The sequence below is a fragment of the Octodon degus genome, unplaced genomic scaffold (genome assembly GCF_000260255.1).
Source record: "Octodon degus isolate 3935 unplaced genomic scaffold, OctDeg1.0 scaffold00133, whole genome shotgun sequence".
Taxonomy (NCBI): domain Eukaryota; kingdom Metazoa; phylum Chordata; class Mammalia; order Rodentia; family Octodontidae; genus Octodon; species Octodon degus.
The window spans coordinates 6,898,318-6,921,755 of record NW_004524709.1 but is presented as its reverse complement, the minus strand read 5'-3'; the positions used below and the strand labels follow the sequence as shown (position 1 = coordinate 6,921,755).

General features: G+C 38.9%; 1 protein-coding gene across 5 annotated transcripts in view; it reads right to left on the bottom strand.

Annotated features, from left to right (window-relative positions):
• Positions 1–23,438, bottom strand: part of Dip2c (disco interacting protein 2 homolog C) — a 213,139-nt gene that overhangs the window by 28,619 nt on the left and 161,082 nt on the right. For all 5 annotated transcript variants that reach the window (XM_023701324.1, XM_023701327.1, XM_023701323.1 and 2 more), the window contains 2 exons: positions 15,456–15,624; positions 13,127–13,297 (listed from right to left, as the gene is read on the bottom strand). In XM_023701324.1, the coding sequence (XP_023557092.1) occupies positions 13,127–13,297; positions 15,456–15,624 (340 nt within the window). The remainder of the gene's footprint in view (positions 1–13,126; positions 13,298–15,455; positions 15,625–23,438) is intronic.

Below are 23,438 nucleotides of genomic sequence, written 5' to 3'. Positions count from 1 at the left end.
TGGAAAGCATGGGAAGGCGCAATTCAACCCATAATACTTGGGGGCTGTGTTTTTCTATCCTAAGGAAAAAAATTCCTAAGAAACAAGAAAATAACAATAGTTAATATAGTATTTTTGTTTGTTTGTTTGTTTGTTTGCTTTGTTATACTGAGGACTGAACTCAGGACCTTCCAATTGCCAGGCAAGTGTTTATTCTACTGAGCTATCTCCCTCGCCCATGTGTATTGCTATCTTCAGAGTACTTACTGAGTGTAAGACATATACCAAAGAGGTTTGGTACACAAGAAACAGATAATAAAAAAGAACTTTTAAGATAAACTAGGAGAATACATGAAACAAATCAATATATATCAAAATAGGTTTTGAAACAACAGAATAGGTAATTTGGATAAGTATTTGAACTCTATTTCACAAGCTTAAATATCAGTTTCTCTTACACGAGAAACACAAAATACACACATAAAAATAAAGAGTAGAACATAAGAAAGAAAACTAGGATATAGCATTCTTTAAATGCCAGTTAGATCAACTTAAGTGTTCAACACCTTGTTTATTGATTTTTTTTATGTTGACATATTTTATGTATTGATAGCAGGTACTAAAATCTCCAATCATGACTGAATTTTATCTTTCTCCTTTCATTTGTCAATTTGCTTCACATATATTGGAGCTCTCAGTTCTGAGATACACATATACTTAGAAATTTTTTACTTTACTGAAGAATTGATATCATAAAGTTTCACCATCCTCTTTCATACTGCTTTAGGTCTAGTAGGTCTGCTATTAATAGATCCATACCAGTCTGACTTTCAGTTTATCAGGATATATTGAAATGCATTTCTGGTAAACAATATCAAGACAAGTCATTTAGTTTTGAAGATCTTTGCTTTTAATTCAACTGTTTTGCTCATTTACTTTATTTCCCATGTTGTTGTTTTTTTATAGTAGTATGCCACTGTAATGATCTATGTGTAGATGTTCCACCAAAGCCTCTTACATACCTATATGGGGCTCTTGAAAGATGACTGGATAATGGGACCAGACAGCTGACTTTGCTGTTAGGACGCAAGGTCTGGTCAAGACAGATGAGTTCCTGGAGGCATGACTGGCATATCTCCTTCCCTGCTTCTTTCTCTGCTTCCTGGCTGCCACATGGGGTCAGTTTTCCCTTGAGAGTTCCTTTTTTTTTTTTCTTTTGTGGAACCGGGGATTGAACTCAGGCCCTTGCACTTGCCAGGGAAGCACTTATTCCACTGAGCCATCTCCCTGGCCCCTTAATAGTTACTTTTACCATGTCTTTTTGCCGTAGAGCCGGTCAACTATGTATTAAAAACATAAGCCAAATAAACCTCCCTTATAATTAATGGGTTTTGTGCCCCAGAAATGAGAAAGTGACTAAAACAGATTTTGGTACTGGGAGTAGGGTTGGTGCTACAACCACCTGAGCACAGATTCAGAAGGCTTTGAAACTTATTTGTGGGAATAAAGGTTTGGAGAATCTGGATGGAGAAGCCTTAGAATGCTAGAAGCCAAGCTTGATGAGAACCTAGAGAACTAGAAGTTCTGATACAAAGGTTGACAGTAAAGACAGGCTCAAAAGGTTTCAGATGGGAACCAGAACTCCACTGGCAAGTTAAGACCCCAGCCATGTGTTATATGTGTTATCCTGAGGCAGAAAATGTATCTACATTTTGCTCACATCCTGAGACTTTGTAGAAGACTAAGATTAAGTGTGGTGGGACAATTTATATGGCAGACGAAATGTCAAAGTAGCCCAAATGTTAGGGGTGTAGGACGGGTAATGCTTATTGTTCTTAAAGAGAAACAGGACTCAAGAGATTATTTTAAAAGTTTTTAGTTTTTCCAGAGGAAAAAAGGGTTTGTAAAGATGGTGTCATCCAGAGCAAGGTCCCCGAAAAAGATTAAAAAGACAAGTACTTTGGATCAGGAAGGATGCATTGAGGGCATCCCCAGAAACAGGCAAGAACCTGACCTTCACCAGCCAAGGTTAAGGGCTCTGCTTTGAGAACAAAGTCCCAGAGCACTCTGTTCTTTCTGGGCTGAAGGAGGAAATGTTTCTCAGAGTTCAGCCATTCAGATACTAGAGATCTTTATAGCCATGATGGAAGGGGTCTGAGTACTACTTGAGCTAGTAACAGACATTGGTATCATCCATCTGGTGCCAAGAATACAAGAATTGTGGGGTGAGGGGAATTTCCACTCCACCGTAAGAAGACTGGGAGACTAGGCAGCTTGCCCCAGAGAGCAGTGCATAAAGCTGTGAGAGTGAAGCCAAAACTGGAGCAAAGACCCTAGAAGTTGGAGATGCCAAGAATATACAACATCTGTAGAAAGCTCAAGGCAGAAAGCAGAGCTGCTCCAAGAGAGAAGCCACGAGGCTGCAACCAGCAATGGTGTATGCACAGGACTGCCTGAGCCATGTGGGGCTCACATCATCTTGCTGAAGATGGAGCTGCAGGATTTGATGTTTTTCCTGCTGGGTTTTGGACTTGTTTTGATCCCTTTCCTTTTTACCCTCCTATGTCTCCCTTTTGGAATGGAAATGTTTACCCTGTGCCACTGTATGTTGGCAGTGTTTAACTTTTTCAGTTTTATAGGGACTGACAGCTAAGAGTTTGCCTCAAGTCTCAGAAGAGACTTTGGACTTTTCAGCAACTCTAGAACTGTTAAAATTTTGGTAACTCTTAAAGTCAGACTAAATACATTTTGCATAAAGAGATGTGTACAAGTGTTCTAGGGACCAGGAGTACAACGTCATGATGTAGATCTAGATGTTTTCTAGATGTCATTCCAAAGTCTCAAGCTCTCACACTGGGGCTTTTGAAAGGTGATAGATTATTAAGGCGATACAGCTGACTTGTCAGGAGGCCTGGTCTGTTTAGCACACTGACTAAACCATTCTACTGTTTTCACTTCTGCTGTGAGCTTGGTGTCATTTTTATTATCTGTCTCTGTAATTATCTCTGCACCACTTTTTAGAGTCCTTCTATATCACTGGCTTTCAGTATTTTGACAGTGATGTCTATGGAGCATTTTCTTTTTATTTACTCTGCTTAAGAGTCCATGGAGTTTTTTTAGAATCTGGGAGATGACATCTCTCATTGATTTTAGACCTTATATCTCCAAACTGTTTCTTTGTTCTCTTATCTCTGACTCCCTCCTTTGGGATTCCTGTATGTCAGACCACTTGTTGCTATTTCACAGATCACTCTATGCCATTTGATTTTCCCTTTTTTATTCCTCGTGTTTCAGTTTAGAAATCTACTATTAGTGTATCTTTACTACAAGGCATTTTCCATTGCATATGTAGTCTCCTGTTACACTGTGAAGGATGTAATTCTAATTCTACAGTTTTCATTCCTAGTATTTCCCTTAGGTTCTTTATAGTTTCTTTCTACAATATCCCCCATTTCTTCAAACATGCTGCATACTTTTTCAGTTAGAGTCATAAATATATCTGACATAGCTGTTTTAAAGACTGGTAATTCCAACAGGTCCATTCTGAGCATCTTCTCTTATAGCCATGTGTAAGATCCAGCTTTTCACATTGGAAGATCTTTCTGTCTCACAGCTTCACTGCTGGCTTTTTCAGGGGTGGGTGGTATTCTCCTCTCTCCAAACTCACATCCAGCTTCCTCTACTCTACTGCCTTCTCATCAACTCATGCAAGCTCTGGTGCTGCAGCTGGTGAAGGTCCAAAGGCTCAGAGAGCCCACTCTCACTCCATCTTCAGAATGTGAATGGTGAGGGGCTGCCTTGGAGTGTCGGTACGCAGATTTCCTATTCTTTCAGCCTTAGAACCCACAGCCATCGCTGTGTGCTAATAAACCTGAAAGTCTAAACCATATCAGAGGACTGGCTTTCAGTTTTAAGGCCACTTCCTAAAATAGCAAAGGTCAGTTTCTCTCCATTTGCCAAAGTCCTAGATACTTGCAGATGGGTTTAATTAGGTATCCTGTCCCATACTTCTAGCCTTTGACATGCTTGGTGGATGGAAGCATGCTGATTCTGAGGTTGGGCTCCCTGGTATGACCATTCACCAAATATGAGACCAAAGATGGGTCTCTTTTTTCCCCAAGGAAAATTTAATTCGTTTAAATGTGCTGGAAACTTCACTATCTGCCAGTTGTTAAAAAACAATGTTTTTATGTATTGACCACATTAAGGTTTGAACAATATCTCTTATTTAGTAAACTTATTTTTGGCTAAAATCAGAATTGTTTCTGTGATTGTTATGCAACGTCTTGAGTAATTCAGAAAATGTTCTGAGGAGTCTCTGCAGGTGACAGGGGAATTGGGCTGGTGATGTCTGAAACATATTACTTGCTAAAGGCAGTGAAGCCCAGTTCATTCACTCAGCTGGAAGGTGGTGGTCCATGCCATCTATTGGCAAGATGGTTAGCAAAATGATTCAGACACCTGCCAACTATAGCTTGCCTTTTTTTTTTCCAAAGGTTTATTAGCACACAGCCATACCTGTTCATTTGTACACTATTTCTGCTCTCCTCTGAGTAACTGTGAAAAAAGTATATGGACTGCAGGTCTAAAGTCCTTTTTTTTTTTTTTTTTTTTTTTTGTGGAACCGGGGATTGAACTCAGGTCCTTGCACTTGCCAGGGAAGTGATTATTCCACTGAGCCATCTCCCCAGCCCCCTAAAGTCCTTGTATGACTGTGAAAAACAATCATTTGCTTGTTGTGAAAGAATAAAATAACAGCAAAGTGAACAACTAAAGTGTGGGATTTCATCAGCTGGACAACTCATCACTGTATTCCAGGACCCTAAACTTTTCTATGATGATTCTAACACTCCTGAAGGTGCAGATGGAAAACCATACTCAGCGACAGGCAAATCCAGCACTAGAAATCCACTCAATGCAGTAACCTCCAGCACCCTGCACATACCAGACCCCAAACATTGCCTGTTGAATGTTCTTCTTCTTTTCCCTCCATTTATCCCCAATTCTATATGGAATCCATACATGGTGGTAAATTTCACAATTTTGTCTAAACATTACAGAATATCAGTGATGGAGCCGAAGGAGGAATAGACATTGCTTAGAAACCTGGACTTGGAACTGGTCACAGTAACTCAAACCCTCAGCTGGCTTCTTCTGGGCAGATTTTCTTAGTGAGTAAATGTGAAAGTTGCATTATAGTGGCATTTTAGGGGACAAGGTAGGGACATGTGTTGGGACACAAGTATGTATTGATGTTGGCCAGTCAAAGGAACAGGCTAAAAGAGCCGTCTGTCATTCCTTTTTGATCAACAAGCATCTGAAGTCTACTGTATTTGCATATCTCTTACTTTCTGAGTCCTAGGTTCATGCAAAGCCCTCTAGAATAACTAAATATACCCAAGGCTCTCATCCCAGTCTTCCCAGGAGCTAAGATGGAAGAAGAAGACCAAGCCATGCCACAAGAAACTACTGAGACCTCCCTTTCTGCAGTGCAAATATCTGAACAAGATGGTGCAAGCAAAGCCAGGATAGTGGGAAGTCTAGTACCCAGGAGGCAGATGGTGACGCAGACGTAACAATGTAGTGTCCTCTGGTAGAGGGGCACTGTGGTGGTAGCTGCTTTTGCTGGCGCAGCCCTAAAATTGGCTCTCTAGCTCCTCTGGGAGTATAAGAGCTACCCAAAGCCATTCTAATAAGGTCTTTGTTACTGAAATTGCCAGAGGAGGATTCTGTCATATGAATTAGAATGATGACTGATACAGTGGGTAACTGAGAACACAGTTTCCATGATCTAAAGTATTAGCTGTTGTTATTTGAAACATGTATCAGTAGGGGAGGATGTACAAGTTTTAGCTGTGACTAATTCCCTGGGCCAAATAAAATCCCAGACAGCAGCTTGCTTATTTATTTATATTTGCAAAACAAGTACGCGGAAGGCTAAAATTAATGAACATCTTCTGATAGCAGTTTCTTTTACTTTGAAAATTTACTTAAGATTTGTATCACCCTCTGTGTCTTCTACTTTCTTTTTAATAATCAGTGACTTCTATCAACAGGGTGTTTAATCTCTCATGGTATGAGTTTCAAGACTTAAGATTGAATAGAATGATTACTCTTTCTTTCTTTCTTTCTTTCTTTCTTTCTTTCTTTCTTTCCAGAACCAGGGATTGAACTGAGGCCCTTGCGCTTGCCAGGGAAGTGCTTATTCCACTGAGCCATCTCCCCAGCCCCAATTCTACTTTATTTATAGGAAAACTTCCCTTTTAGAAAAATTAATCCCAAATCTTTATAATAAAGATCAAAGGTTCTGTACTGTTTCTTTTCTTTCTTTCTTTTCTTTTCTTTTCTTTCTTTCTTTCTTTCTTTCTTTCTTTCTTTCTTTCTTGTGGAAGGATCTACAGGGTGTTCAGGGCCTCACTAAAAGATCAGACTCACAGAGATCTGCCTGTTTTCAGCCAAATGCTGGGATCACAAGTGCTCAACACCATGCCCAGTCTCAATTGCTATCTCAGTGCGCCCTGGGGGCGGGTCTAGCACGGCAGGCCCCAGGATCAAACTCCAGGTTCCTGTGTCTGCCTAAGCAGGCGCTTTAATCCACTGAGCTATTTGGCCAGCCCTTAATTTTTCCTTTCTTTTTTTTTCTCTTTCTTCTTTGTTTTATTTGTTAGTAAACCATCTTAGGAAACAGAATTGAATGTATTTATAATCTGTGTTATGTGGCAACATTTTATTTTATTTTTTTAAATAATTTTATTGAGAAACAAATAGCAATGAGGCAGTTTTAAAATCAATTAGGACAGTTTCAATAATTAATACACTGCATATTGTTGTCTTAGTGATTATTCATTATACAAAATTCAGACATGATATCCTGTCCACAAACACTATTAGAACAAATCTCTCTATTCTTTGAATTAAGAGAATGCAGCTGTATCTATCCTAATTATTTTGAACATCCAGATACCAAATGGTCATTCATTTGTATCCCCTTTTTTGTTTAGTTTTATCAGAGAAGGGCATTCCACTGGCATTTAAATATTGCAGGTGTGTGAATTCAGGAAAATATTCCGATATAGTCCAGTAGTCCATAATAGTAGTGGGTTTTCCGTAAGACTGGCAATGTTAGAAGTTGTAGAACAAATCTTTCTATTCATTGAATTAAGAGAAAGTAGCTGTATATCTATCCTAACTATTTTGTATAGACAGATACAAAATGGTCCTTCATTTATATCCCCTTTTTTGTTTAGTTTTGTCAGAAATGGGTATTCCATTGCCATTTAAATACTGTAGGTATGTGAATTCAGCAAAATATTCCAATATAGTCCAGCAGTCCATAATAGCAGTAGGTTATCCATAGGACTGGCAGTGTCAGGAGTTGTTGACTTGAACCTTTTACAGCTCAGCATATTACTATGGCTTTACTTTTTATACTTTGTTTTTACACTTTTCTTCTGGATGGTTAGGACCGAGAGAAAACAAGACCTATATGACAAGAAATATAACTTCTGAATCTGCCAAGGTCAGTCAAATCCTTAATTTTTCTTAAGAGAGGTCTTCTTTGGGTGAATGGAAGACCTCACATTTCCTCTTTGTTCCTGGGGGGCGGGGACACAGAGGAAGTCTCCTGCCACATACCAACTTCAACCAAAGGCCACCCAGCTTATATTTCTCAAGAACAATTGTGACTGAGAATTATCCTCTGTGACAGAGGTTAATAAACAAGTGACACTATTTAACAGTACTAAGAGAATTTATGTTAAAGCTAGTTAAACTCAAAAGTCACAAGTTGATCTTTGTAGTGCCCACTTTCATCATAATTCAACAAACTCAAATTATGTCACTTTTACAGCTAACATTTCTGGGAGATGTCATTCCTAAGAATAACAAATGGCTCATATTTCTAAATTTCTTTTGTTTTGTAGTTCATACCTCTGTTAATTAGGCAAGTTCACTTAATTTCTCTGGGCCTTAACTGCTCTCCTATTAAAATGAAAATGACTAAATATTACCCTTTACAAATATGGGAGGCTATTATTAGATGCTGCCTAAATTGAAGGCCGCAATGCATTTGTTAAAGAATGTATTGGTAGATTTTTTTTTTCCTACTGTGGATTTCTCCCCTTCCCCATTTGGGCTGAAAATGCTTTAGAAGCTTAAAAAGCAGTAAACCCTTGGTTGTCATTTGCAAGAAGAGTTACAAATGATAACTGGGCTTTTATTTGGTGGAGATTCACATCATGGTTCAGTCTGGAGAAAGTTCAGTAGTACTTCTTTCACAGGGGACTAACCAAATCAATATTCATTTAATTTATCTAATGTAACTCCTACTTAAATGCGTAAGACTGGAGGTTAAAGGAATCAAATTTCAGGACATTTACCAAATTCATCCACCTTCAGAACGACTGCAATGGAGAGAGATGATCAGTGCTGAGCCCTGTAGATAGTCCTTAGGGAGTGACTCCAGGATGTGGTAGAAAGTGTGGAGTAAAGTGTAAGGGATGAAGAACCATGGGAATTCAGAGGGAAAAATCCTTATGCGGGTAAGAAAACTGAAAAGATTTCTTAGGGGAGCTGGAGGAGAAAGTGTGAGGCTGGGAGATGATCCACTGGAGGGGAACAGGGGAAGTCCGGAAGCCAGGAAGCAAAGGCATAAAAGCTGAGGACATTGCAGAGGAGGTAGGTTAGTATAAAGTTGGACAAAGCAGGGAGAGATAATGCCTGAAGCCAGGCAGTGAAAGAGCACAGCACTGTTAAGAAAGAGTATTTTCTAAGCAAAAACAAACCCCTACTTTATCTCTATATAACTTTAGGGTGTCACATATCAGATAAAAACCAGAGTGCTTATCGCAGGGTCTCAACAGCACTGGCGACACACACAGGGTTTCCCTGCCAAGGCTTCAATGCTGCCGATTACCATCATCAGGTCTATGAAGTCCTTCAACAATGACAACTTGTGTGCTACAAAGCAGCTTTCCCCACAGACCAGGAAATCTCTCCGAAGCGAGACTGTAAGCTCTGCAGAACACTGTCCCAACAGTGCTCCTTGCTTGGCTGGCAACCTACACCACAGAGACAGTCACCTCCCTCTTCTAATGGGGCTGGTGCATCTCAGCTTCAGAAGTACACCCAATGCTTGTGCAGGAAGACAGCAAGCCCATTCAAAAGCAATGAGTCAACTGAAACCAAATACTCCTACTAAGGAATTTCCCACCGACTAGTCATTTTGGTGCTCCAAAGAGACAAATATAAAATTTTCAATGCCTTTAAACATTTAGGTATAAGGTTGGAAACTCCCAGAATATCTTAACTTTTTACCTTTTAAATTTTGAACATGAAACAATTAATGGCAATTATCTCTGGGTAGATGGAATTGTGAGTATTACTCTTCTTTATTGGCTAATTTGCATTTTCTGATTTTTCTAAACTTTTTTATTAAAAAATTAAATTTATATGAAACTGAGAAACATTTCAGATTATTTTTCCTTATCTCACATTTATGGTGTCAAGGTTCACAGAACTATAGTGGGGAACAAGAGACGGGATTTTGCCTTGTAGATGTTGAGCTGTATCTGTTCTGCTTAGTTGGAAACAACATCATGCTTTTTATTTTTGCAAAAATTATTATAAAATGAATATTTTGTTATGGCTTGTGTTCAGATATAACCTGCCTGCCCCAAAAGCTTCGTGCAGTCATAGCTGGCGCTTTTCCATAGGTGACTGGATCTTGAGCGTGTGATGCTGTAACTGAATGGTACGATTCTAGGTCAAGGGCAGGGCACTAAGAATAAGAATGTACGTGCTGCCTGCCCTGAATAGCCTGGATAAAACATGAGGTGCAGAAAGACATTGTTAAGGTTCCTTGCTTGTTTGCTTTTGCTGTCTTGTGCTTGCCGGGAACTGGTTCTCCTCTGTGATGCCCCTCTGCCAAGCCGTCTTGCCCTGGAGACAGCCAATGACAGACCAAAGTCTCTGTAAACTGTGAGCTAAATAAACCGGTCCCTATTTAATTATTTCATCCCATCAACTAGAGAGAAGTTAAGACGTGCTTTCACTGGCCAGCTCCGCCACTAGGCTTTTCTGCTTCCTGCTGCCTCACCCACACTTTTGCATAGTTTTACTGCTTGTGAATATGGCACACTGATGCCAAGTCACCTGTTAGAGAACTTCCTCTGCCACTAGCCCCCAACGTCCTTCCTATAATCATCATCCTTTATCCCTCAGTATTCTTTACTAAGAATAACACATCCACTTTCTTTAAAAAGCTATGTTTTCTATCCTTCTCACTATGAGACACACTGGAAGACAGCAAGAACTCTATCTTAAATGTGTGATATGTGTGACCTAGGGTGACAGGAATGTAAAGAATGGATGGATCAACCCTTCTGAACTGCATAAATGTGGGTGGGTAGGTATAGCTGCTCTACGGTCCACCAGGACGTGACAGAATATATGGACTGTTACCTTTCAAAAAGCCAAAAACTTAATTCTGAAGGACATCTGTCCCCAGTGGTCCTGGTAAGATGCTGTGGGCCTGAGTCTCTTTGCAGGATTTCTTTTACTTTGTGACATTGGAGATTAAACCCAGGGTCTTGTATGCTGGGCAAGTGCTCCACTACTGAGTTACATTCCACCCCTGGCTCTTAAAATTTTAGATATGGTCTTACAAAGGTGTCTTAAACTGGGCCAGGGAGATGGCTCAGTAGAGTAAGTGCTTCCTTGGCAAGCACACGGGCCTGAGTTCAATTCCTGGTTCCAAAAAAAAAAAAAAAAAAAAAAAAAAAGCCTTAAACTTATGATCCTCCTGTTTCAGCTTGACTGACCTCTCATGTGCTTTAGGGGATTCATCTTTATGATCAGACATTTTAGTACATCTAACTTAATACTAACCATTTGGAAAAGGCAAAGCTGGATGAAAATGAGTCGAGAATAAAATAGAAAAAAAGGCAAAATATATAGTATACTTAAAAGCTGCAAATAATGCAACACAGGACCTTGGATCCTGACTAGTAATAGAAACTTCACCTTTAGTGGCCACATTGATGAGATTACAACTATGAAAGGCTATATTACTATCTCTATTGAGAATTGAGACTTACTATTCTTACAACACATGTGTGTTAAGTGTCCTTCTGGTAACAGGGACTGAGGTTACAGTAATGATGGAGCACACATTTCAGGAGCCTCTAGGCTGACCTGAATGTTAACTTCCTTCTTTAGATTTTGTCACCTTTGTCTCTTTGTAACTCATAGATACTTTAGGATTCTTCTATCACTTCTTCTTTAATGTATACCTTCTTTTTAAGTACTCTTAAAACATTTCAGATCCAGATGGAGGGAAATAAATGAAGATTAATTAAAATGATCAATTAAAATATAAATTCTAGTCCTTATAGATACAAAAGGTCAGTTTTGTGTAATAAAATGTCACAGAATGTTGCCACCCACTCATTGGAGTGGGTAAACACTGTTATTTAATATGGAATCATTCTCTGCCTCCTTTATTAAAAAAAATGTATTTAGTACAGGGTCCCATTACACAGATCAGACTCATAGTGATTCTCCTGTTTTCAGCCTCCCAAGCACTGGGATTACAGGTGTGCACCACCACGCCCAGTCTCAATCACCATCTCAGTGTGCCTTGGGGGCGGGGCTGGCAGAGCACACTGGGAAGTAAATCCCAGTTTCTGTGTCTGCCTAAGCAGGCACTTCAGTCAGCTGACCTATCTGGCTGGCCCCTCTGCTCTCTCTTTACTGCCTATATTTTAGAATTAAAAATGGATAAGTAAATGCACATCATTGCAGCCAAGAGACACGTGATTTCCCCATGATCTCCTGACCATCCACAACAAATATAGGAGATAGCCAGTGTTACATCACACTACTGCTAAGCTCATATGAATAGTGGAATTTTGCCTTTCCCATTTCTGATGGAAGGGATGGTCAAAAATATGAGGAGCACATACAAATGATGAGGAAAAGAATTTGTGTGGTAGGATAAATCCAATGCTCCAAAGGAATTTGCTAATTTTCTTAAAATGGTGCTAAGTCAAAGAAAAGGAATATAGGGACATCCATATGAAAAATGTATAAAACCTTTTTGTAGCTACAATTTCTGCCATAGTCTCCTAAGAATCTGGTTACAACATGTGTAATGTGGGAACAGATAAGATTCCCCCAACATCAATAGGGATTGAATCTTGTGCTTCTGCAACTTTGCCACCCTTTTAAAACTTTTTTTGGGATAGGATCTCCTTAGTTTCCCAAGATGGTCTCAAACTTGAGATGCTCCTGTGTTAGCTTCTCACCCCCCTGTCAAGCAACACAAGCTTTTCCAGGCTCACCCAGGCTGTGAATGGGAGAGACTGTGAATGGGAGAGGCGGTGGTGGACTTGAGGGCAGGTAGCTCCTGGCAGCTAACTAGTCACCCTGCTAGCAGGTTTGAGTTCCTGTTCTGTTAGTGTTCTCCTGGAGCAGACTGGCTCGGCCCAGGCTGCCAAGTGCTGGAAAGAGCTCCCTGAAGCACTCGAGGAGCGTGTTCCTACTTTCTCCCATCTTTCCAGCAATCCCAATGACTGGTATAGAACAATCCCCATAGATTGATGTATCTTATGTTCAAAGATAAAAAAGAAAGGACATAGTAAAGATGTCAAGAAGACAAAAAAACTCCAAAAATGTTTTGCTACTGTTGTATTTCTAGAGCTCCCCCACTTACACCTATAGCACGAAAGTATAGCTTTGCCATTACTGAACTCTTATTCCAACAGCAACTTCCCAAGCCTACTTATCATAATCAAACTCTTCCTACAGCAATTACTGTCTACATGCATGAGATTAAGTAAATGTTTTTTCTGGTATCTAATTTTTAAGAAGTCTGACAGCAGACATCTGGGCAAAGTGCTACTCGTGTTACAAAAGTTAAAACATTCCAGGACAGAGTGTTATGAGTGCCAGACATGAATTATGAATACAAATAGTCTCCAATTAAGAAAAGAAAAAGAAACAAGTGTGTACCAGTCACATGCACTGAATTAAAAGATGTAGTTCTAGGTATCAGCCAAGGAAAGCAGTGTTGAGCAAGTCTGTGTTGCAGACCTCTCATTTAAAGTTACTCTCAAAGCAGGCCCTGGCTGGTTTCTGTGAAACTCACCTGCAAGCAAATTGCCAGGTTCACTCTGCAGCCAAAGGAGGTGCTGACTGCCCTTGGGTGGAGGCCCAGGTCTTTGAACAGTTTGGAGAAGGACTGCGTGAGCGCAATTCGAGGCCGTTCTTCTGCTACCACCACACAGGTCCTTACTCTTGACAAGTCCAGTCCTCGTGCCTAGAAATAAGAACAGTGACACTAGTCCAGTCTTTGAAGTGCTCAGCTATGTGGAAGCTGGACAACCCTTCACTCGAAATCCCACAGGGCAGCAGGTCACTCAACACAGCTCTTTATTCCATGGTACACGCGTTATTAATCACTCCATACTACTGTTCAAAAGATTCACACAGACATTGTAAACATTAATGAAGTCCTTGAAACATATTTTAAACAACAGCAAGAATCAACATCAAAAAGAATTATGAGGAAGAGGGTGGAGAAAAACCAGTTTCTGGCTCAGAAACTCAGGGTCTGGGAAGAAGAAGCCTTTCTGTGCACTGCCATGAGCATGAACTAATGAGTGCACATTGCACTAAAAGTGACAACTCTAAATGTCTGTAAGACTGCAACAATGGTGGGCATGGTGGCCCACATCTATAATCCCAGCACTCAGAGGCTGAGGCAGGGAGTTGGCCATGAGTTCGAGGCCAGTCTGGGCTACAAAGTAAGTTCAAAGCCAGCCTGAATGCAACACTAAGATGTTCTGAAACCATCATAATGAGACCTTTCCACTATGTTCCATGAGACCTATGAGATCAGATAAATTCTCATCAACCACATCTCAGTTTCTGTGGTAAGCACATTATTAAGTACATCTCAGTTTCTATATTACCCTGAGCCAGTTGAGTAAACCAGAAAAAAAATCACAGGATGAGGAATTCAACGATTTGAGCATGAAACGCTCATTGATACAAGCTGGCAAGACTTGGGCCATGCTGAGAAGGATGTCAGCGATATCACTGAAGGTGAGAGCGTGCAGTGCTAATGTTGTCTTATAGTGGGAACCAGAGCTGGGCAAACCAAACCATTTGGTCCCTCAAACTTCCCTAAATGCTCTCAGCAGAGAGATAATTGACAAGGAGCCCTGGATGGGAAACAAATAATTCAATATTTTTTCAGGACTTGGGATTGAACCAAGGTTTTACGCCCATAATTAGATATACCACTAAGCTGTAGTCTTAGCCTTAAGGTAACTTTAACATTAGAATGTGAGAGATACACACAGAAGAAAATTTAAATCTAGATGATACCAACTACATGTTTATGTATATAAATATTTGAGAAGCACAGCATGGGGCTTGCAATGCTGAGGTTGGAAGAAGAGTCAAACTCTGGTTCTACATTTATCATGTGTAGAAACAGAGGAAGATTACCCAGTTTCCCTGAACTCAAGTTGCTCATGGTTCCTACTTGAGAGCCATGGTGGATTACATAAATATGCAAACTGCTTGGTAATCATTCAATTGTGACCTTATTCTACTTCAGTTACTTATAAGTGTACCAGCAGGAATAGTCCATAAAAAAGATACTTCCTCACTCTACGTCACTAGATAGACATATTCTGCTTTGTCATTTTTCCATACATAAGTACATAACTTTAAATAATTACATATTTATGTAACTTAATATCAAAGTTATACTTTGCTTTTCTGTTCAAGCCTAATGCATTAGGTGAGAATAGGAAAATTAAATGCAAATATGATCAATGTACTGCTTTAATATTTATATGTATATAATTCATACACACAACATAAAAAAATCTGTAAAGATACACATGCATATACCCTGCACATACAGTAGTTGGAATATAATTGAAACAAGTCATATGATTACTTCCTCCCAGTTACCTACAATTAAAGGCATATAATTTACTATGAAAATATTTATTATATTTAAATGGAGGGAAACACTTTTCTTATGTAATGGTGACCAAGTATATCATATGAAAACCCACAGTTTACTGGGTTGTGCAATGAATGTCCAGATTTCCAAATGAAGGTCCCCAGGACAACCAAAATTAGTGGCTCCCTTTTCATTGTCCTAAACAATCAATATCAGATAAACTTTACCAGAAAATTCACTAAACAAAAAGCTAATTTATGATCTTTCAAGTAGAACTAGTTGAATTTAAAACATTAATAAAACGTTTTACACTCTTGTTTACTGCTCTTCATGGCAGTAGGAAACTACACATGGTTAAAAGTTGGTTTTTGTACCTGAAAACAATTTGCAAGCCTCAGGTGGCACACCTAACCTTGGCTCTTTGGTAGGTTGGTTGTGAGCACATCCGTCAATGGAGGCCTGGGGTGAGGGGGCAGGGCAAGGGACTGCTTACCTTGAGGGATTCTGTCTGTGAGCCAAGACCCTTTGTACACAGCTCCATCACCGAGTAAGAGCAGAACGTGTCCCGGACTTTGTACTGGCTCACAGCAAGCAGCCACAAGGCCGGGTTGGTCTCCAGCTCGGAGGGTGGGATCAAGATGGACTGGTGCCCAGAGTACACGCTGCAGAGACAGGACAGGCCATCAGGGTACAGGCTTAGCAAGGTGGGGTGAGAGGCAGGGAGGGACACATTCATCTCTGACAAACGTGGCTTCCATCAAACTCTTTCTGGCATTTGTAAGACAGGGACAGTAAAACCAACTCTATAAGAGGAAATCATGCTTTTGAAGATATTGCCAAGAAGCATATAAGGGACACAGGAATGATATTATAGTCACTGATATATTCTGTGCTCATTTAAAACATCTAAGAGCTGTGACACTGTTAGATTTTTCTCGAGGTAACTATATCAACCAGATCCCCTTTCACAGGGCAGACACAGGTGCCACATTTTGACAGAAAGACCAAAAGTTCAGAACAGATGTTGTGAGCCATAGCTGTTGCTTAATTTTATAAGTAAAGGCTTGTTCGGGAGATGAACAGCATTACACATTCATTTAAACAACGTCTACAGTAGCCTTGAGCTGAGGGGTTGGCAGAGACCACAGACTCTAAAATTTTATTAAATGTGAATATAAGAAAAAGTGGGCTATTCTGGTGAAGAAAACCACACGGAGGTTAAAAGGAAGAAAATTATGGCCATTAAAGGAAGTCAATCAATCTTTTAAAATTTTGATGCGTACTTTAAAATGGTTCAAAGTAAAAAAAAAAAAAAAAAATTCAAAGTAATCACCAAACAGAAAAACTAAAGAAAATATACTTATATTTATCTTCATGTTAGAGAAAATATTTAAAGCAAAGAGGAAAATGATAGATTGCATATTTTAATTTACCATAAATTGATGGTGTAATTGTATATTAAAAAATAAAGTACTCACCAAAAAAAATCTGTTTTAATGGCCCTATTTATTGGTTGCTTACTATGAATTAACACTAATATATAACACACATTATACTAAAATATCGCTGATAAATCAGCTCATCATATTTAAATGAAAGATTTCATAGCTATATAAAAGCTCATAAATGAAATTGCACAGCAATTCAATTTATTATTAAAGCTATTTCTTTAATGTGGTCAATCTTATTTCAAAAATTTCAGGACTATTTGCAAAGAAGCCAACTGGTTAAAAAAAAAAAAAAAGTAAGGAAATAAAGCTGTCCCACGAAGTGTGCTTTAAACAAAACCCTTTCTATGAAGATTTGTTCTTCAGTTAGTAAGACAAACGGTATTGGGGGATAGGTTTCCATTTTTTTCTGTATTTCTCTATTCCAAAGTTTCATTTATTTTTGTTAAAAAGAAATACAGCTAACACTAATCTTTGCTGTAGCCTTTTTAAAGGTTTAGTCAGTTATGACCTGGGAGGCTAGGCTCATCAGAGGAGAAGTGTCAGCCCTCAAATTATTATTCTGCATCAAGATACTATTTTTGTCTTTATTTTGAAACTTCTGTTATGGTATAGCATATAAACTCCCACATTTTAACCACTGCTAAGGTATACTTCAGGGGCATCAATGATATCCACAATCATCTACAACCATGAATACCATTTCCAAAACTACTTTACCAAAGACTGAAACTGCATCAATTAAGCAAAAATTTCTCATTCTTTTCTCCCCCAACCCCTGGTGGTCTGTATTTTAGTTTCACTGTCTATGAATTTGCCTGTTCCAGATAGTTCATGTGAGTGGAAGTGTACATTTGTCTTTCTCTGTATGGCTTATTTCACTTGGCATACTTTAAGGTTTATCCGCACTGCAGCACACCTCAATCTCCTGCAGTTTTATGGATAAACCTGATAAGACTGTGGCTTCCACCTTTTGGCTACAGTGATTAATGTGACAGTGGAAATTGTTGTACCAATATCTTGTTTGAGTTTCATTTCTGTTTCACATATACCTAGGAATACAACTTCTGAGTCACGTCATAATTTTCTGTTTCACTTTTTATGGAATTATTAAACTATTTTCCACAGAATTTTACATCTGTACTAGTGATGTACAAGGATTCCAATTTGTTGTAGACAGTCTCACCAACACATGCTATATTTTTCATTCATTTAACATTATAACTGTTGAGGAGGTTGAAACAGGAGGATCACTCTGAGTTAGAGATATCCCGGGGCTACAAAAAGTAAGCACAGGGCCAGCTCGAACTACAGTGAGACTCTGTCTCAAAAAAACAAAACAAAACAAAATAAAATAATATATATATACACACACACACACACACACACACACACACACACACACAATCAAATAGTACTGTGCTTTTGATTTGCTTTCTCTAAGGAAACATATACATTTTTTTAAATCACTATATCCCAATCAGTAAAATCCCATCATCATAACACAATTCTGTCAAGTGCCCACTAAGATTTGTCCTTCGGAGATTAACTTGGGCTATTCAACATAACTTTATGTTAAGGTTCTTCATTAGAAATTAAAACAGCAGCACACAAATGCATCGGCATAGCAAAGTACACTTAAGTAGACTTGCACATTAAAAACCCTACATTATTATGAGTAACTTTCTATTGAACAAAATCTCTGCATAAGTTTAGCCTTGCTCTTGGCATCTGTGAGAAGGAACTTTTTAGCCAGAGCTGAGGTTCTCTGTACTGTCTACTGTCATTTGTTTTCTCATTTTTGAAGCATACCTTATTATTCTCCAAATAGCCTTCTAAGATACACAGTGTGAATCTAAATACAGACTACACATCTTAGCTCCAGAAACACACCTAGGGGACCAAGCTATGTCTCTTCTGCATGAGACCTGTGCACTATCCCTAGACACCTGCTGTCTCCGTTTCAGGGACAACCACTGTAATACAGATGGACTGTCACTCTCCAACCGTGAGACCTTACATAAGCAACCTCACCCCAGTGATCCTCCGCATGTGGGCGGCCTCACATAATACCCACAGGGAGGACACGCCCCCTTGGGCCGCTACTGCTAGTTTTGTTTTGCCACTTATAGGTCACCACTTTTCAGTCTTGGTTTCTGCCACTTGTATAGTACCCCAGAATCCACCTAAAAACTAGATGACTTTGAATTAAATCCCTCCTTATTAGTTAATGTGCCAGCTCTAATTAGAAGCCTCAAGGCAGCATTAAGCAGGAAGAAACGAAAATAAATGGAAAATTTACTTCTGCTAGATGGATATTAAACGAACAATCTCAGGGCCCAAAATAGTGTCATATGACCAGGTAACAGCCTACAATCTAACGAGACTGCACATTATACAACGTATAAATCATAATTATCCACCAGGAAACATTATGTGTCTTTCCACTCAGGGAAGCAAAAGAACACAGTGTTTCTATTAACATCAAATGTTATTCAACCTATTCATGAATAAGGGTTAATAATACTACCCCAATTAGATTTTCTTATAGGCTTTTTATTGCAACTAAATTTAAGTTGCTACTCTTTCACACTAAAGGCTTACATTTTCAATGCCAGGTACCAACACTCTTAAGAACATCTGAGCTCTGTATCTTACGGAATAAAAACAGGTACAAACTTACAATGATTTTCCTCTTAATGTTGACAATGTGTCATTTCCATATTGTTCCCAGGATTTTACTTAATAAATGCTACCACAGGGAGATCCAAAATAAAGAAAATGAAATCCAAATATCACATTACTAGCTTTAACAAGAATATATATCAAGATCAATGATTTGCTTCATCAAAACTGCTAGGGGTTGGGTCTGAGATGTGAATTCCAGGCTAGAGAATTTCAGCATGGTTGCGCAAAGTAAATAGTTTCAACTCTTTCCTTATTCATAATGAAGTCAAAAGTAAGAAAATATTGGTAATAGGAGATACAGAGAAGACTTGACTTGTGAATTTTCCACTTGCTTTTACCTTTATCATTCATAGTTGATCTCACAGTCAACCCTAGCCCCAGCCAATCATTATTATACCTTTTGTCTCTATAAACAATCCACATAATTAAACATTTGTCTCTACAGTGAGGCCTGGATGTAAAACAACAGGTCTCCAAAATCAGTGTAGGCCTCATATATGGGTGCAAGGAGAGGAAGCCTACAAGATCGGTCACTTTGGTTTATTTTCTGGGTAAATTTTTGCCTTTCTCTATTTTCCTTTTCTGTATATTTCATATAATCACATAGAATGTGTTTTTTTGCTCTGGTTTCTTTCACTTAGTATAAGGCATTTCAAGGTCACTCATTTTGTAGCAGTATCCTATTATAAAGAGATGATAAATATTTATCTATTCACCTGTCGGTAGGCATCTGACTAAAGTGCTTGTGAACAATTGTATCAAGTCTTTATGCACATATATGGCTTCCTAGCTCAAGTGGAATGCCCTGGAGGAGAATTGCTAGGTCACACAGTATGTTTATATTTCAGTTATGCAAAACAGTGGTGGTTTATATTTATATTTGCATTTATATTCCTATCAACAATGCATAAGATGTCTAGTTTTTCCTCATTTTTGGTTACTGTTACTTTGTAGTGTAAGTCTAAAGTCAGAAAAAGTAAGTTCTAAACTTTGTTTTCTTCTATCTTTTGATTATCTTCTATCTATTATCACTTCTATGGTAGTGGGTGTGAAGTGTATCTCATTGTGGTTTGACTCTGTATTTTCTTAATTAATGCCAAACATCTTTTCATGTACTTACTGGCCATTCTGCATGTGCTCTTTTGGTGAGGCATACAGTACACCAAAGTTTCTACACATTTAAATTTTAGAAGTTCACTAAAGAACTGGATAACATACTTCACTAGATACATGATTTGCAAATATATTTTCCAGAAGAAAGCTTTTAAGCATGTCTTTTTTTTTTTTTTTCCAGAACCGGGGATTGAACTCAGGCCCTTGCGCTTGCCAGGGAAGCGCTTATTCCACTGAGCCATCTCCCCGGCCCCTAAGCATTCTGCTATGTTAAAATTTTACAATTCACTGTAGTCCAACTGATCAATATTCCTTTTATGTGTTCAGGATTCAGGTTAGGATACTTAATGGGCTCTCTGGCTGAACTCAAGATTATAAAGATTGAATCGTGTTTTCTTATAAAACTTAAAATTTTTGGTCAATCAGTTAAATCATATATATGATAAAGGTTTAAACTCGCCCATCAGCATGTGAATATTAATTTTCTCACCATCATTAGTTCAGAAGACCATATTTTCCCTATGGAACTGTTTTAGTACCTTTGTCAAAAAAAAAAAAAATCAACTGATCATAAATAGTACATAAGGTTTCAGTTCTGGCCTATCATTTCATTTTCACTGGTATCTAGCTACTAGCTAGCAGCTGAATCAGCCTATCTGTTATGTTAATACCACAATGACTTAGTTACCTTAACTTTGTAATAATTTTTAAATCAGGAAGTCATAGTGAGTTCTATAACTCTGATTCTATTTCAAAATTGGTCTGGCTACTAGAAGGCCTTTGTATTCCTTCAAGGATCATCTTGCCAACTTCTGCAAAAAGGCCTGCTGAGATTTTAACAGGGATTACACTGGATCTAGAGACCAACTGGGGGGAACTAATATTTTAATACTGAATCTCCTAATCTATGAATATAGACTATCTAACACACTTTGGAAAACATGTATGATCTTAGGAAATATTTTGCGATGATTCCATTATATCAATGACTCATATAAACAATTATTCATTACTGAAGGTAGCTTTAGTGTGAAGACATAGTTTGTATTGCTTTTTTTACATTCACAAAGTTACGGAAGAGTTCCAACTATTGTGAAAATAACTGTTTTCCTTTCAAAACATTTGATACTAAGTCAACCTAATGCTTCCACAGACCCCAAATACTTTAAAGGGCAGTTCCAAGAAACAAGCATATTTTCCTACAGAAACCAACTAAGCCATCAAAACCCAAAAATTGATACATTTCTTCCATCCAAGCACAAACTCCAATCAGGGTTTGCCAGTTCTCCTGATAATGTCTTGCATAGGAAAAAGACCCAGTTCAGATGTACACATATACTACACTGTAGTGACACCAACATTTATGAAGATTACAAGCTCCCTAATGTGGGCATGTGTCCCTGCAAGCTGGGTGCTTGAGGCCTCGCCCTGGTTAGACCTAGGCAAAGCACCTTGGAGGGCATGAGTGATGCCATTTTCCTCTCCGGCCTATTTGCTGGTATAGGACACCACTGGTGAGATTCACTCTGACCTCAGTTTAGGCTTCTCTACTGTGAGGTTTCTCTTTTCCTTTCATCATTAATAACTATTTTGTGGATGCTTTAAATCCTTTTTCTTCATGAAGCTTTCAATTTACTCATTATTTATAACTGAACAGTTGGATAATTTCTTATTTTATTCAAAATGTTGCAATCACTGCAATCTTTATTTTGATCATAATTTATCCCCAATTTGTCCCAGAAAGAAGCCCTTCAAACTAGCTCTTCTGTTCTTTTGCCATGGCCCCATTTTTATGATGAGAAGCAAGATTCTACAGTATCACACTGAATTACAATTCAGCTTCACAGCGTTGATTTATTTTCTGTATTTATGATGACATTTGCCAAAGTGAAGGGATCAGTCTTCCATTGTGCTTAAGATATATACTTATTTTTAAACCTTATGGATGAAGCCAGCCTCTTTCCATTGCAACTCGAGTGGAAAGTTGCAATGGCGCTTACACTTCCTCCCCTCCATAGCTCCAACATGCCATGCCAGCTGCGGTTGCTATTCTGTGTGGACCCTGGCCTCCTCCTGCCCAAGCTGTGGCACCCACATTGGGCTGCTCTGGCATCATATCCCTCCCTGCCCTGGTTACATGCCTCCATGGCCTCAAGAATGACACTTCCTTTTCTTCGCATCCTCACTGTCTCTCCTGGCCCACCCGAAATCCCAGACCTGCTGAATGGCACGGAAGAAGGTGGTTTTGACTATCTTTAACTTTCATACTAATGAGTATACATCTAAGACCCAAGTCCTACCTCTCTCTGTGAATTCTATGGGGCGACAGGCTTGGCTGACTATGGAATCACAATGTTTCCCATTCACTGGCTTTGCCTTTGTTAGTCCTTTCCTACAGATGAAGGGGCCCAGGCTAGGCCTCTGCCTTCCAGCCAGGTCACTACAGATGTCTGTGGCTACTTTGGAATGATGTGTTCTGAGCTATTTCCCAAGGGGAAAAATTACTCACAATGTCATTGCATGGGGAATAAAAGTCAAAAAAACTTTTGAACATTTATTTAGTTCTATTTTGTTTCTTAAAAACTTTAATTGTCCTGATCAGAATGCCAGTGTTTTCCAAAAATACAAGATTCAATTTTTTTTTTAAATTTTATTTATTTATTTGTGTGTGTGTGTGTGTGTGTGTGTGTGTGGCCAGCTCAGCCCACCAGGGGGCGGGGCTGGGTGGCGTGTGGTGCTGGGGGGTCGAACTGTGGTCCCTGTGCTTTGCTAAGTTTGTTCTAAGTAGGTGCTTTAGACCACTGAGCCATTTCACCAGCCCCACAAGATTCAATTTTAACCCACTTTAATATTATACATTATGAAATTGTTATGGCAGAGCAGCGAGGAAACACTCATGAGAGGCCGAGAATATCAGAACAAGTGAGACTCCTTTCCAGCTGGAGGATGACAATCCAACAAGGAGTCAGACAGTGTTGACCCCAAGAGGACTTTGTGCTGGGTTTTCATACATGTACAAGTAACCATGGTAACCACATTACTTCATTTCGGAATTTTACAAAAATGTCACAAGGTTTACATTTCCCAGGGGTTTGCTTATACAGGATGCAGTTGCATTTTATCTTACCTATAATTTGTTTGAACTGTTTATTCCTTATATTAAGATTTGTTCTCCTTTTGGTGGTTTTATGGTTAACTAAGAGAAGAAGTTATCTAAAGTTTAAGTG